The following is a 14,408-nucleotide window of genomic DNA, read 5'->3' as shown; positions in this document are numbered from 1 at the left end:
CTACGACCATTCCAACTCGACATGATATGTAAAAAGAGCGTCAAGATAATCGCGACCATTACCGTGCCTGCACCACAGTGTGTCCAAATAATTCGACTATAGAACAAAAGCCCTGACCACGAAATTGATGACGCATCTCAAGTGCCGGATCGCAAAAGTGCCGCTCTTAGTCTGTCCCCACGATGAGCTGTCTCCAGGCCTAATGTGTGAATGGATATCTTTCTGCAGCATCGTCTCAATAAGCGAGCACTAGAGATCTTGCGCAGGCCAATGATTCTTGATCAACGATTCAGCCGCACGAACTATCAAAGGCACAGTGTTCACCTTCTGGGCAACCACAATGAACCGCTAGGCTGGAGCTCCGCTCAAGGACCGTCCCGACCCGCGCCTATATTAGTCTACTATATCCACCGAGCTAATTCTTCAGCTCCCATCAGCGCCAACAATCTAGACGATCCCCTCGACAACTCATCAATTCCGAGTCCGTCGAAACTCTATTTCAGAATGACGAAAGTCTATGTGGTGCCAAGAAAGCAAAGACATCTCACAGGATCAATTGGTCTGGACGACACGCAGGGTACATAATTGCATGCTCGATGATCTGCTGAATGCGCTTCATTGGCAGAGCCGCAAAATCAGCATTATGCCATCCCTTGCTCAATCTGGGGCGTATTGAAAACCCAGATACTTGACCTCCGGCTTGCGATTCTCCAAATAGTAAACATTCATTACCTCCTGAGTGCCATTCTTGGTCATATTCGTGACGCACCACCATGGCTCTCCTCGCACCTTACAATGCTTCCATGAAGCTTGGATCCGGTTGGCATTATCAATCTTTTTGTACACGCCATCACTGATTTTCATCTTCAGGCTTCAACTCTTATACATAACAGCTCTGCGTTGACCATGCAGTTATTCGAGATGACAAGGCACCCGATGATGAGTTTGCGCCAACAACAACCGAGGGAGGCGTTTCCCAGCAAGTGTCCTACAAGACCACCATGATTGACAAGATCTCGGATGTCACCAATGCATTGAATGTCAGAGCCCCTAGATGAAAACAGAGAATGACAAAGTGACGCGACTAACTTGTACTTGCTAGATCTCGGCCGCCATGTCAATCAAATACGACAGCCAGATTGACGGGACGGGACAGGGAGACTTTCTCAATTCTGACAAGATCAAGTCAAGCACAATATCGTATTTGATATCCGTCAAGGTCGTCAACCAGACCATAACTGACCGCAAACTGAACAAGTTCTGGCCAGTTGATGGTGTCGCACCAGGAGATTTCACTGAAGTCTACGGTGACTGTTTCATTTCTGGTACGAAACCATTCCAAGTTGCCACTCATCCTGTGTTGATTTGTGTTTGTATAGGTTTTCAGGAGGGTGGCGAATTCAATGCTTTGATTTCAATCAAGAAAAGCGACACTTCCAACATCCACAACTTTGGTGTCAAGTAAGTCATGACTATCTCACTTCAAGCAGTGCCCATCCAGTTGCTAACCAATATCCAAGTGCCGAAATAGCCCTCACGGGTATGCTAGATGGCAAACTGGAGGGTTCTGCCAATGGCGATGTCCAAAAGGCTCGCAAGGAGCTCCTCGAAAACAACGAGGTCACAATCTCTGTAAGCTGGAAAGGTGGCGGCCAGAAGCTCAAGGGACGTAAGTGCTTATATAGCCTCGATATCCGATCAGGTTTCGAGTCGATGCACAACTCACTAACCTTTAATTTTCCATGGTAGCTGATGAGGACTGGACATTTGATACATTGCGCAAAGCGGCGGTCAAGTTTCCAGACTATGTGGCTCAAACACCCATGAGAACGCACATTATCCTAACCAAGTATACATCTCTCCGCAGTTTCCTCCCCTTTGCCACCAGATTCTCGCCCATGGTCTATGAGAATGCCGGTGGATACACGACGATGCTGCAAGAGGCTTTTGCCGACTACAAGAATCTAGCCAAGTACATACAGACCTTGGCTATCGATTTTGACGCAGGCAAGACGATTCTCAAGGAGAGTGAAATGATTGGCGCCAGAGACCGCACTGCCTTTTATGGGAAACTCATCACAGCTGCGAATGCACCGTCTGCTGAATCGAAGTCTCCAGCATCCGATACGGGTAATCAGCAGCTAGAAGCATCTAAAGAAAAGGGTGTTTCCGGAGAGGGCAAGAAGCTGGAAAGTGAATCGGGTAAAGCTGAAGAGGTTGCATCCCAAGATGGCGCCGACACCCCCGAAGAGCACGAGGACGATCCAAGCCCCGAGCTGAACCCACCTACAGCTCAGGGCACTAACGAACCTGCGGACAGCACGAAAAGCCTGGCGTTGCGGGGCACTTCTGCTAAAGCCTCTGCTGGAAAACTCCCCAAGCCCCGCGAACCCCTCTACATTCTCAAGCCATATGAAGCCACGCTTTTGGGTCTGGAAAAGGCAAAGAGAGATATTCGCTTGATGATGAATCGCATCGTATCCGAGGTATTTATACTTCATATTATCATCCACGTTCAATTCAGTCTTGATCGGCAGACAACATTGCTGACCATTCGTACTTCTAGGTCGACGTTGTAACTCACTATCCCACGGTCGCTACTGATGAGACCTGGCCAATGCCCTTCATGAGCCCCATACTGTTCAAGCAGTTTCTCCCTGTACGTGTCCTAGAACCCCACGATTGTTGACAAATCAGCTCATGATATATCTTAGGTCCCTAAACCTGTTGAAGACAAGCAAGATGAGTGACAAGAGACCTAATGCCGTCTGTAAAATGGACCTGGTCAAAGGGTTGGTAGAAACAGGTAGCAAAAAGAAGCATACAATTAGTCCCTCGCAATTCAAGAAACTGATTTCTTGCCACACAACAAAGTCTGAGATATCTCGTCATCTTTGTTTATTTGAGCCCATACTGTGAACTATAATATACATTATCAAACCCACAATTTGATTCGCGACTATTCTTTCCTCTAGTGAATTTGGAATCGCACACAAGTCTGCCGCTATTGTTACTTGCCCCTGCTGGTTCGGTGTTTACATACTAATACCTGGGTTGTATTTAGCTTGCAGTAGACTGCATTGTGGGGACGTGATCGACTATGACTATTGAATGCAGCTCAAAGTGACGTGGTTCAAGATCGTTCAGATCATAAGTGAGATCTATGCTCCAAGAGATCGGCGTCTATCTTGCCTCCAGTATTTCAAATTGATTTAATCACCTATGCAAAACAACTCCATCCTTCAAATCGTTAGCAATGGCATTAGCTCCACCAGGAATCGCTTCGCTATCGCAATTGGCAGCAAACAATTCTCACATCATAATCCCATGGACCAAGACGGCTGTGCAACTAGGTGGTGGGTTCAAATCGTGGAACGTTAAAGATGGTGATCCATTTGCGGTTCCAGCAGCGTTTGACTCAAAGTCACTCCAGAGAACTGTGATACAATACACGGATGACGACGGGTTCCGAGGAAGTTCCCACAGGACTTCCTCAACCTCTTCAATGGAAAAGGCCGAGCATCTCAGCGTATCCGCCGGCATCAGCGTAGATTGCGGCTTCCTGGGAGCTTCAGCAACTTGCAACTATGATAAGGCCGTGCTAGAGGACCAAAATGTGCGCGAAATCCGTCTCTAATATCGACTTGTTCCACGTGTAGCTGACAGCATGTGTAGACTACAAAGCATTCGATCAGGGAATCGGTGCGTTCAGGTACTATTTACATGGCATCCACTCCAGACCTAGGCCCCGAAGCACAAAGGATTCTCAGATGCCCGGCAGAGTTGAAAGACATAGCCATTGAGAGATTCAAACGGCGATTTGGCGACTATTACGTCGCGGGTCTGCGCCTGGGAGGCGACAGCAGCGTTTTCGTCTCGGTCGACGAGGCATCAAAGTCGTCGGCCGAGACCTTCAAAGTCAAGGTCAACATACGAGTTCTGTTCTGGAGCACATCAATTGAACATTCGCATGAAGAGAGGGCCGCGTCGCAGAGCTTGTCATTCCAATTTGCCGCCTTTGACAGTTTGACGCAGACTCACGAGACTCTCAGCAATGGCGAACCCTTTGAACAAGTAAGAGAACTCGTGAAGGTATATACTGATCTTGGTGGGTCGCTCAACCAGCGCATTGCAGATCTCCGGGACAAGCTTGGGCTTGAAAAGGACAAAATATTGAACCCTTCGGACATTGCATCTATTTGCCAATCGGGACTGGTAGTAGAGGTCATTTTGCAGCCGTTTATCTTTCAGCGCGACTTTGTAGCTCATTCAAAGCGGCGGGATCCTATCTTCTAGACATATCGTCTTAAGCGGGTCCCTGCTTTTCTGACATTACAGAGCGGTCTATGAACCAAAGTACGTCTGTAATGTTCTTGAGGCAATTGACCTTGAATAATAAGAGATGAAGGAGAAAAAAACATCCGGCTACGTCGGGGGAAAAAACATTGATACTACTCTTCTGTTGTCGCGTGATTGACATCTACGGTGTTGTGATGGGCTACCGGCATATACGAAGTAGCACCCTCAATACCCAGGCATCTCGTATTTATGTGGTCACCGACTGCGCTGATCCCATCACCTTCCAAACATGGTAAGAGCGAAATGGATCACACATCAGAATGCAGCATGACGCTTTATAGTATTAAAGAAAGCAAGATGCAATGGAATTATAAAAGAGAGGTTTCATTTGATCTCTCTACTATCTATACCATTGAACTATAAGCACATTACTGATCAATAAGGTAATAATGAAGTCACTCACTTTTTCTTGTTTCCTCGGCCTTCTACAGGCTGCTGGAACGTTTGCAATCGAGTATCCGGCAAGCCTCAATGACACGACAAGCCACACCAACCCTTTTTTCCTACAAATCTGGTCCAGTGTCAATCCAGCATATGCCTTCCAAGCCATTGGGGTGAAGCCACTCGAGGACGGGAACTGGCAGGCCGCGGTCGGCCAGGACAGCGTGGTTGTCGCATTTCAGCTGGTAGGCGGCTATCTGAGCATCACCAGCCCCGAGGGCCTGCACGGTGCTGCAGACGGGTTCGGCGCACTCTTTGGGCCCAATACGGCGGGCGGTGAATTCATTTCTAGGCAGTTCTACTTTACAAATGCGACAGACCAGACACACGATACATGGGAATTGCTCAACCTGAGTGATGACGGCCTTTACAGTCTTCTCAGTAATGAGCACGGTCCATCAACATTTAATGGTAAGCCCATAACCTTGACGTCAATTGTTCTTGACATACAGGACTCAATGCTGACGCCAAGAAAGGTTTCAAAGTATGCACAGAAAATAACAGTACTGGATACTATATCAAATACGAAGGCAGTGCCGATGGTGCTGTCTCTCAAGGATGCGATGCCATTGCGCTAAGAGTACGTTTACAAGATGCATCACGTGTGTCGTGTTGGTCGCTAATCACGATGTCAGACCTACTTTGGACCACCCTTTTGAGACCTTGGCGCAAGAGGCAACAACACGGATTATTGCCAATTCTTTTCTTCTTTTTATCCTTCTCTATATTGCTAGGCCTACATGTTGCATCTTTCGCTCCCTTGCAGAGAACAGAGGACTGTTCATAGAACATGGCTCAGTGTATCCAGACGCTTCTCAAATGGATCGAGAGGCTCTTGCATTTCGCTTTGATAGAGCGGGATCGGTACGATACTCGGTTTTTGTACCAAATCTATCCGAGCCATTCTGCCCAACTCAAAAGTTCAGTCCCGTCATCATCGTATCTCACAAGAAAGTAATATACGGTAGGGACGCAGTAAAACACAACCCGCAGGCCAGTCAGCAACTTAGATCGAGCACTGTCGCTCACACAAATGGTCCCAATCAGGCCCCGACTAGCAACTAATGCACCGGTGAATACCAAGAGATCTTTCCTCTCAAGTATTGTTGTGGTTTCCCCCGAAGCCCACCCAAGGCAAAGGGTGAAGCTGAGCCGCAGGATTGCCAGCACAGACATCCCAAATATAGTGAAATTAACGATCCCCGAGAAATTATGCAGGAGTGGAAACGTGTTGCTGAAGTCGTTGATCCATATTGGCATGAGGGCAAGGCAATGATATGAATCCGCACGCGCTTTTCCAACGACAAAAAGAAAGGTGCACGTCAGAGTATGACCCAGCACTGACATTGCTCCCAGACTAATTGATAAAAGATCGAGGTAGATATTCTTTTCGGGCAAGCCATCCACGGGCATATTCTGAGCACGTTCGACAGTAGTTCCAGAGAGACTGAGACAATTTGTCGCATCCGTATTGTTACCGGGCCGCGTCGAATCAGAATCCCATGCCCTGCTCAACTCAGTGTCAGGTTTGTCTAGGTTCATTAACTTGGCTGCCACTACCAATGCCTCAAAAATAGCCCAAGAGGCAAGATAGCCAGCGCCACAAACCTGACACCATAGTATTCCGCGGCTTCCAAAGAGTTTGATAAACTGAGGCAAAACTCCGAGGGTGAAACAGAACCAGCGGTAATTCATGGTCTCTATAAGACTCTTGATCGCAGATCTAGCTTTGGTGTGATCCCGAACCTCGCAATCGCCCATGAATCTTTGAGCAGCGATTACCGTGGATTTGAAATTTGACACAAGACGGCTTATCTCATCTTTCTTTGTATGTTGGTTGTTCAAGCCTAACAATAGCCCTAGAAGACTGTTTACTTTGGACTCTTCATCGAGGAGATTTGACAATCCAGCGAGGGCTTTCCTGTGGTGATGGGCGCGACCAGAGGAAATGAAGCTGTTAAACTCGTCACGAACGAGAATGATTTGTAACTGGAGCTCAGCGATGACCCGCGCGGTTTCATGGTGATCAAAGGCAGAAAATGCTAATATACTCCCCGTCCTGGCTGGGATAGTCTGATAGAGCTGTTGTAAGGCGTGCAACACGGAACCAATTTCGGTACGAACTCGCTCTTTGCGCACCCATTGAGTGACTCCGCTGCCGCCCAGAACGCGATTCAGTAATGTCTCGGCCGTAGCCAAACGGTATGACCGGCCAGACTTGTAGTATAACACGAGCCAGGTGCCGACAATATGGATGGCGTCAAAAACCGGTATAACTGGAGATAGGGACGGAAGCCAGCGAGGCTCGTACCCCAGGCCGATGTCTGACCCGGACGGCGCTGCCATTGCATTCAGCGCGAAACACACCATCCAGAATAGTATAGTTGGGCCTGGAATTGGGTCGCCGCTAGCTGGAGCTTCGTTTCTTGCAGCCGCCGTAGAAGCAGCTCCGTCGGTGGGCGCCATCAAGGTGTTGGGTGTTGTCAGTCGAAAGTTGTGTCAAAAGGAAGGTACGTGAGAAGCGAGAGGCGGGCAACATGAAAGTAACATGCATGTATCGATTGACAAGACTTCAATTATGGAAAGATGCAGGCTCAGCCTCATTTGCACCTAAGGCAGCAATTGTTTGCGCGGGAGTACCTACATTATCCCTAATCCATCAATTTTGTCAGCACGCAGCCTGACCTAGCGCAGACTCGCCCAGTGCCCAGGTGTCCTGCGTCGGCCCCTGCCTGCCTGCCTGCCTGCCTCACATGATTAGCGCTCTCGGCAGTGCATAGACGCCGCCGCCACAAGCCCCGATCCGAAGCAAAGGGCTACCTATTGCACAGTTTCCGTAAAATGTGGACAGTCGGGTGTAAATTCGGAAACACAGGCATTCTTCACAGCTTGAAATCCCGTACCAGCTGGTATCTTATTGTCGTCCCAGTGGGTGCCGAGATAGCAAATGTTGCTCGTGTCGAAGAAGCTGTAAGCACATTTAAGATTGTGGTTACAGGCGTCGATGCACATCAGGTAGTCGTCAGCAGAAACAATTGAAAAGCAACTGAGATAACCATCGGAGTAACTGTTACACAGAAAGGTGTAACTGCAGTCACACCGACCACCGCCCTGGTAAATGCATTAATCATGTCAGCATTCTTCAATAACTCAAGACCCGTCTATCCTATGAAGACCTGTGGTGTAGTGCCAACCTGGAGGGTTCTTTTTGTCTACTTTAATTCATTGACATACCCTAAACCATTTCTAAAGAAAAAAAAAAAGGGAGGAAGAAAACAGTAGGCAGGCAATACTCACAGGAGCTCGGGCTTCAAATTGTGTGCTGTGACATGACTGATGTTAGCGTTGAATTCCACGAGTGAATGCTGATTGGGCACTGGCGAAAACGCTCAAGTATGCGGTCATTATTCAAACGCAAAGACTATCTGTACTTGGAGCAGTCACTTTAATTTGGGATATTACAGTGATAATATGCTTAAGCCAGTGAAGAAGAATCAATCAAAAGATGAAGGATAGAAATGAACTCCTTACAGAGTCTGTAGACTGGCATCCGTGGTTGTCGTAGTCGTGGTCGTAGTCGTGGTCCTAGAGACTGTCATGATAACTATAGATTCAGCAGTCCTTGTGATGGTTGGTGTTATCGTTGACGTGCTAGTGCCTAAGATTATCTTCGTCTCAGTGGAGGAAGGGACCGTTTGAGTTAAAATGTCAGTAATGGTTTCCGTCGACGTGAGACCAATTTTAGTTGCAGTCTCTGTGATTATAGAGGCGATGCATCTGCATAGAGTTGAATAAAAATCTGGTTTATTGGGTTTGATTATCGTGTAGGTAGAACGAGGTGGCGGGAAAGTCGGCTCTTTCATGCCCAAAATGAGAGCCTCGGGGTATAACGGCCTAGCGCCAGCGTGGCCACTCTGTGTACCATCTGAGCCGCCACTGTCGACGTACTCAGGGGGTTGATTTCCATACAGTCTATCACTGCTGCTGCCCTCGTTGGGATAGGAAGTACCACCTGGTCCGTATCGCGTTGGCTTAGGGGTGCTCAGGCGTGTACGTGAAAAGTGGCCACCATCGTAGCCACGACCAGTAGGTTCTCGCTTCTTCCTACTCAACCTTGAAGTAGGACACACACTAGGGTCCAGCGTGAATGTATTCGTCTCTGTGGCTGTCTCGGTAACAGTGTCCTAGAAAGTGCATGTCAGGTTAGCCGCCCTGTATTTTTGGCTACCTCAAAATATGATTTCGACTTGACTATTGTTGCTTTGGAAGCAATGCGAGAAACATAGAAGAGCTTTACCGTCTCAATTAATGTCGTGCCAGTAGTGGCTGCGCCGGCGACAGGGTAAGCTGTCACAGTCACGCGTGTTATTTGATCATCTAAGAATTCGTGAGAAATGATACTTCAAAAGCTAGCAAAGCGCAGTGTGGGACGAATGAGTCTTGCAAATTGGAGGACTTCTCAAGAAAATGTCCAGCCTGGTTTTTTTTTTTTTTTTCTCTCGGCAGTAAAGGACATGTCAAACGCTATCCAAAACTCACCTGTACGTGTTGTAACCGGCGTTGTTGTTGAAGTCAATGTTGTAGTGATAATTATGGTCGTTGTTGCTCCGTCCATCACAGCTGCCACGGTGAAACTAGCAGTCATTCAACCAGCATTGTTAAGCGAGGATGTAAAGCCCGATGAGAGCTTGGATGACATGTAGTGACTTGGGTCGAACACAGCTTTATGAATAACTTACTAATTGTGGTAGTGGGTGCGATGCTACCAAACTTCCAAGTACAAAAAGATTGAACAGCTTCATTTGTGACGACTTGGGAGCCAAGGCTAGCATAAAAATGAAAACTGCATGGATCTGCCGATATTACGGACATGGTCACTTTAGTCACTGCCGCTGTGGTGAATAAGTAGATGAGTAGCATGCGTTTTAAAAACCTGGAGCGAAGGATGAGCAAAGAGTGTCAATAACAGTGATGTGCACATGTGTGTGGAATGAGAGAGATATTTATGTTGTTTCAACGGCTAAGAACGACCATTTCCATCTCGTAATCATCATGAAGACTTGCGGTATATACCTACATATTCCCAGCCGCGTACCTAGGCATTCGACAAAACGAGGACGATGCAATGAAACTGAACCTTTATTCGGTTTGAAATACCAGCAAAGGCGCTAGATGAAGTAGGACTAGTTCTAACGGATCGTGATGGGAATTTTTGTTATACAGCCGCGATCACGCTGAGTTTATAAGCTGTCCACCAATAGAAAATTGAAGTATGTTCCGTCTGGAGGGACCCGGATTCCGGATTATAGCGGCGGGTTGCCGTGTCTTAGCCCTTCCCGCGCCTGATTCCTTAGCCGTATTGCCGTAGCATACCGCTTCACGCGCATACTCTGCCTGTTCACCAGACGTTTCTGTTGATAATTCTTTGGGTCGTGATCGGCCATATCTGAACTATGCAACATTCGGTCAAGAATGATCGGCACAATAGTCCCAAACACCTCCTGAGAAGTTTTTAAGAATGAAGGCACACGGGCTTGTCGTGAGGAAATTGGTCCCAGATGCTTGGTAGGTGCACTTTTTGGCATCGTGACATGAACGCCACCAGTAACCAGTGTCCCTGCATCAAATATTACCAATCAACCGCAGCATCGTCTGCCACAATCCTCAGGAGTTGGCAAATTTCATGTAAAATACTCGTTTTCAAGCCTATGGTGATGCCCATCAGTGGCTCTGACTGGTATTGCCATGCTCAAAATGGAAGCTGGCACATCTCTACAGATGTATATATTATGTGGTCATAGCACGTCTATATCACGATTTCAAGACTCTACGGCATGAGAAGAAGCAAGCTGCACTTGCAATGATTGGGCCATACCAGGCAGGGGCTCTTCTCGCTGTCACCAATCCAATTCATTCCGCAGCATGCAAATGAATCCTATCCGACTCAAAAGGGGAACGAAAAAGTAAAAAGATTTTCCCAAGCGAAGAATACGGGTCCCAATTGTGCATTTGATTTCTTGATCGTTGAGACTGGGGATAAACCTTTTAGGAGTCACCAGTGGGCTTCTTGGTGGGTGCAAGCTGAAGCCCCCGGACCTGTCACCCCGCAGCCTCCCGCTAGTGCTGATCGGCGCCGTCGCTGAGCGAGCAGAATTCTCCAACGCCCAATTGGCCAGTTGCTAGGCGTGATAGTCGGGAACTTCCATATCATCCTGCTCGTCATCCTTCAATATCTACAGGCCGGCATCGCTCCGATCTGTCCTCAATTGCTTGGAAGCTTCTAGCTCAGCAAGGATTCCGATAGCTGACAATCTGTTGATACTATTAAAGTGGTGCTGCAGCCGCTCTAGGTAGGTTTGATCCTCCGCGGAGATCGAATCTACCTGTACCACCATCAGTTCGGATATTTACGAGGTTTCGGCATCCATTCACCCCGCACTGGTATTGCTTCCACTGCCAAAACCCTCAATTGACCATACTCAATCGCTTATTTGGCGCTTTTAAGCGAACTATATTGTGACAATATTCAATCATTTTCTTCTCTCCCGCCTAGTCTCATTCACATCACACACATCATGTCTGTTGAAGCGCAACGCGCTGCGTCCCTTGTTGACGCGGAGAAGAAGGCACTCGAACTCTTCAAGGAGATTGAGAAGGACCTCATCCGGCCTGGCATCAGAGAGAAGGAGCTGAACGACCAGATCCACGCCCTGGGCGAATCCCGCCACGGAGTGCGGACGCACTGGCACAAGCGCGTGATCCGGAGCGGACCCAACACATTGGCTCCCTTTGAGGACAACCCGCCGGACCGCGTCATTGAAGAAGACGATATGCTCGTCGTCGACCTGGGCCCCGTATTTGAAGAATGGGAAGCCGATTTTGGACGAACCTATGTCCTCGGCAATGATCCTCACAAGAAGAAGTTGCGCGACGCGCTGGAGCCCATCTGGCATGAGGTCAAACAAAAGTATCAGGCGAACCCCGACATGACGGGCGAAGAACTCTACGAGATTTCCAGTCAAGCTGCCCGAGAAGCGGGTTTCGACTTTGGTGCCCCCATTGCCGGTCACATTGTGGGCAACTTTCCTCATGAACGCATTCCCCGCGACAAGATCTCTCTCTACATCACACCCGGAAACAATGAATCTCTAAACACTGTTGGAAAGGATGGGAACAAGCGACACTGGATTCTTGAGATACACCTCCGGGATACGGCTCGCGGCTTTGGTGGATTTTTTGAGCAAATATTGACTGCCGAGTAATTTTCAATGTCTTCTGTTGGGAAAACTTGCTTCGAGCAGCATCTTGATCGCCACCTATCCGTCAATGTCGGCAGCTGAGCCTCTAGATGTTGTCTCGCATTTACTTTTCACCCTAGACGGACATGGCATAAAGTTCAAGAATGATAAACGGTATTCGGGTCAATGAAAACTATAAGTTGTTTTCGTACTGGAGATATTATAAGGGCAAAATGAAACAGCGAGTTATTTGTTGAAAGCAGTCTCCAGTTCTTGAAATCTGAGCATCTGTACTCAAGGCAGAGGGAATTCATATGTTTTCAGTGATAGCAGCAGTCGGTCGGCGAATGCTGCTGGATTGTAAGCGACGCATTCTCTTACGTAATGCATGTAGCTTCAGACCATCCGAGTACATCGGACGAATATGTCATGATTGCACCTATGGCAAATATGTCACCCTGACTGCTTTGTATCGTTCATGCGGAAGAAAGAAGCAATCAGGGAGACATCCCTTGATTGCGACTGTACTCCGCGTTCAAGGTTCAAAGTGCGTGGGGCATAGTCACGACCCTTGCCGTATCTCCGAGATCGACGCCGATAATCCGAATGGCACTGCTTGGCCGCGGCCGGGGTCACGATGTCGAGCCCCGGATTGATGGTTTCGATAAACGTGTTTCGCCCCATTGTGGCAGCACTAATGCAACGGCATTTCTTGAAAAGAGAATGGTTGATTTGCAGATCTGCAAGGGACCGGTAAATCTTGTCCTTAGTCCGTTCGCTCGCTCGGAGTAACGGACAGTATAAGAAAGTTGCCCAACCCGATTGAAAGAGCTCGTAGAATCGCCCCAGCTCTACGGTTTGAATTCTCAGTGTCACAGACCTACGCTGTTGATCATGAGGTGCACAATTGGTCTCGGCATTTTGGCTGCCATTTCTCCAGCTTTGGCGGCAACGGCAACGCAACTATGGAATTTCACCGAGTATGCCGTCACCATTGAAAACAGTGCCCTGCGCGCCAATGGACAACTTCTCCTCACCACGTTTGACAATGCCAGCCTGTACACCCTGGACACTCTTGCTTCCAGTCCTGTAGCTGAGCTCGTCGCAAAGCTCCCTGGCGCCACTGCCATCGGCGGCATTGCCGCAATCGGCACCGACAAGTATGCCATCGTCGGTGGAATTCGAGGCAACTATAGCTACACCAACGAAACAATCTACACGGTCGACTTTGGCGGAAATTCCTCAAGCCCCGTCATCGAGGTTGTTGCCTCGGTGCCGGATGCCATCATGTTGAACGGACTAGCTTCGCTACCAGCATACCCTCACATCATCCTGGCCACGGACTCACGCCAAGGTGCTGTATTCCGAATTGACACGGATGCTGGAACCTCGGAGCTTGCGTTCGAGGATGATCTCTTCACCTACCCTGCCAATGCAACAACGCCTTTGGGTATCAACGGCATCAAAGTGTCTGATGGGTATGCCTACTTTACCAACACGGGACAGTACATCTTTGGCCGGATTCCAATTACCGACGACGGGTATCAGGCTGGAGACGCAGAGGTTGTAACGTACAGCGATCGAGCTTCCGGATACGACTGGGACGATTTCGTCTTTGATCAGTCCGGCAATATCTTTGCGGCCCAGACTCCCAACGCCGCTGGCCAGATCTTCCTAGATGGAACATACGCGACTCTTGCTGGTGGTGGAAATAGTACATTCTTCCACCGGCCGACCTCAGTGACAGTGACCCCAGATGGGAAAACACTCTATGTCACAACGGGAGGGAACACAGTTGATGGTGTCACATATAGCGGTCAGGTGATTGAGGTCAAGCTGTAGCCAATGCTAGCTAAAAGTTTGTGCCCAGCCAAAGTCTGGGAACGGAACTTGTCATTTAAGTTCATCTGAATCAATCAAATTAGGATTTTTATGAGATGCATCAGGTGTCCTCGCCTTTGGCTGCTGGCATTGATTGTGGCAAGCAACGAGAAGGTGCTCGGCGCGACAAGCATTTCGGCCAGAGGTAATATATGTGAGACAATGGAAACTGGGGTTGAATCTCGCAGTGACGTGGCCGGAAAACCCGAAGTTTATGATGGAGAAGGTCAAAATACCATACAACTCCAACATCAAGTTGCCGGCTGTCCGATTGGGCAAGATACGAGTTCCTCTTCGACATGCACGAAAACCACCAATTGCTCAAGCTTGAGATGGGGTTGCTGGATTCAGAGGGTCTTTTGCGTTTATGAAGTAATGGCATTCATCACTTGCGGCGCACTACGGCAGTGTGCACAGCCGCTGTCCCGCTACCGGTGTCCCCGATCTTAGCCCTGCCTGCAGCCCCAGGGACCCGCAGTGTCGCATTGC

The 14,408-nt window shown here is 48.5% G+C and overlaps 6 protein-coding genes across 6 annotated transcripts; 5 read left to right on the top strand and 1 right to left on the bottom strand.

Moving 5' to 3' along the window:
- Nucleotides 1-773: 773 nt before the first annotated feature.
- On the top strand, nt 774-2,750 carry PFICI_06501 (uncharacterized protein; the record flags this gene model as incomplete). The annotated part of the gene is made up of 8 exons (XM_007835082.1): nt 774-819; nt 913-1,040; nt 1,103-1,325; nt 1,380-1,461; nt 1,521-1,669; nt 1,750-2,486; nt 2,567-2,659; nt 2,715-2,750. 8 exons carry the CDS (start codon nt 774-776, stop codon nt 2,748-2,750), a joined length of 1,494 nt encoding a protein of 497 aa, XP_007833273.1.
- Nucleotides 2,751-3,256: 506 nt separating this feature from the next.
- PFICI_06500 (uncharacterized protein) lies at nt 3,257-4,296 on the top strand (the record flags this gene model as incomplete). Its single annotated transcript, XM_007835081.1, has 2 exons — nt 3,257-3,616; nt 3,676-4,296. The coding sequence occupies 2 exons, from the start codon at nt 3,257-3,259 to the stop codon at nt 4,294-4,296; spliced, it is 981 nt and encodes a 326-aa protein (XP_007833272.1).
- Nucleotides 4,297-4,748: 452 nt separating this feature from the next.
- Nucleotides 4,749-5,459, top strand: PFICI_06499 (uncharacterized protein; the record flags this gene model as incomplete). Its single annotated transcript, XM_007835080.1, has 3 exons — nt 4,749-5,211; nt 5,253-5,380; nt 5,436-5,459. 3 exons carry the CDS (start codon nt 4,749-4,751, stop codon nt 5,457-5,459), a joined length of 615 nt encoding a protein of 204 aa, XP_007833271.1.
- A 232-nt stretch (nt 5,460-5,691) lies between these two features.
- On the bottom strand, nt 5,692-7,266 carry PFICI_06498 (uncharacterized protein; the record flags this gene model as incomplete). The annotated part of the gene is made up of 1 exon (XM_007835079.1): nt 5,692-7,266. The coding sequence occupies one exon, from the start codon at nt 7,264-7,266 to the stop codon at nt 5,692-5,694; it is 1,575 nt and encodes a 524-aa protein (XP_007833270.1).
- Nucleotides 7,267-11,375: 4,109 nt separating this feature from the next.
- On the top strand, nt 11,376-12,062 carry PFICI_06497 (uncharacterized protein; the record flags this gene model as incomplete). The annotated part of the gene is made up of 1 exon (XM_007835078.1): nt 11,376-12,062. One exon carries the CDS (start codon nt 11,376-11,378, stop codon nt 12,060-12,062), a length of 687 nt encoding a protein of 228 aa, XP_007833269.1.
- Nucleotides 12,063-12,932: 870 nt separating this feature from the next.
- On the top strand, nt 12,933-13,880 carry PFICI_06496 (uncharacterized protein; the record flags this gene model as incomplete). Its single annotated transcript, XM_007835077.1, has 1 exon — nt 12,933-13,880. The coding sequence occupies one exon, from the start codon at nt 12,933-12,935 to the stop codon at nt 13,878-13,880; it is 948 nt and encodes a 315-aa protein (XP_007833268.1).
- Nucleotides 13,881-14,408: the final 528 nt, after the last annotated feature.

Source organism: Pestalotiopsis fici (genome assembly GCF_000516985.1).
Source record: "Pestalotiopsis fici W106-1 unplaced genomic scaffold PFICI_Scf_4, whole genome shotgun sequence".
Lineage (NCBI taxonomy): Eukaryota > Fungi > Ascomycota > Sordariomycetes > Amphisphaeriales > Sporocadaceae > Pestalotiopsis > Pestalotiopsis fici.
The sequence above is the reverse complement of the archived record's forward strand: the minus strand, read 5'-3'. Positions and strand labels throughout refer to the sequence as shown.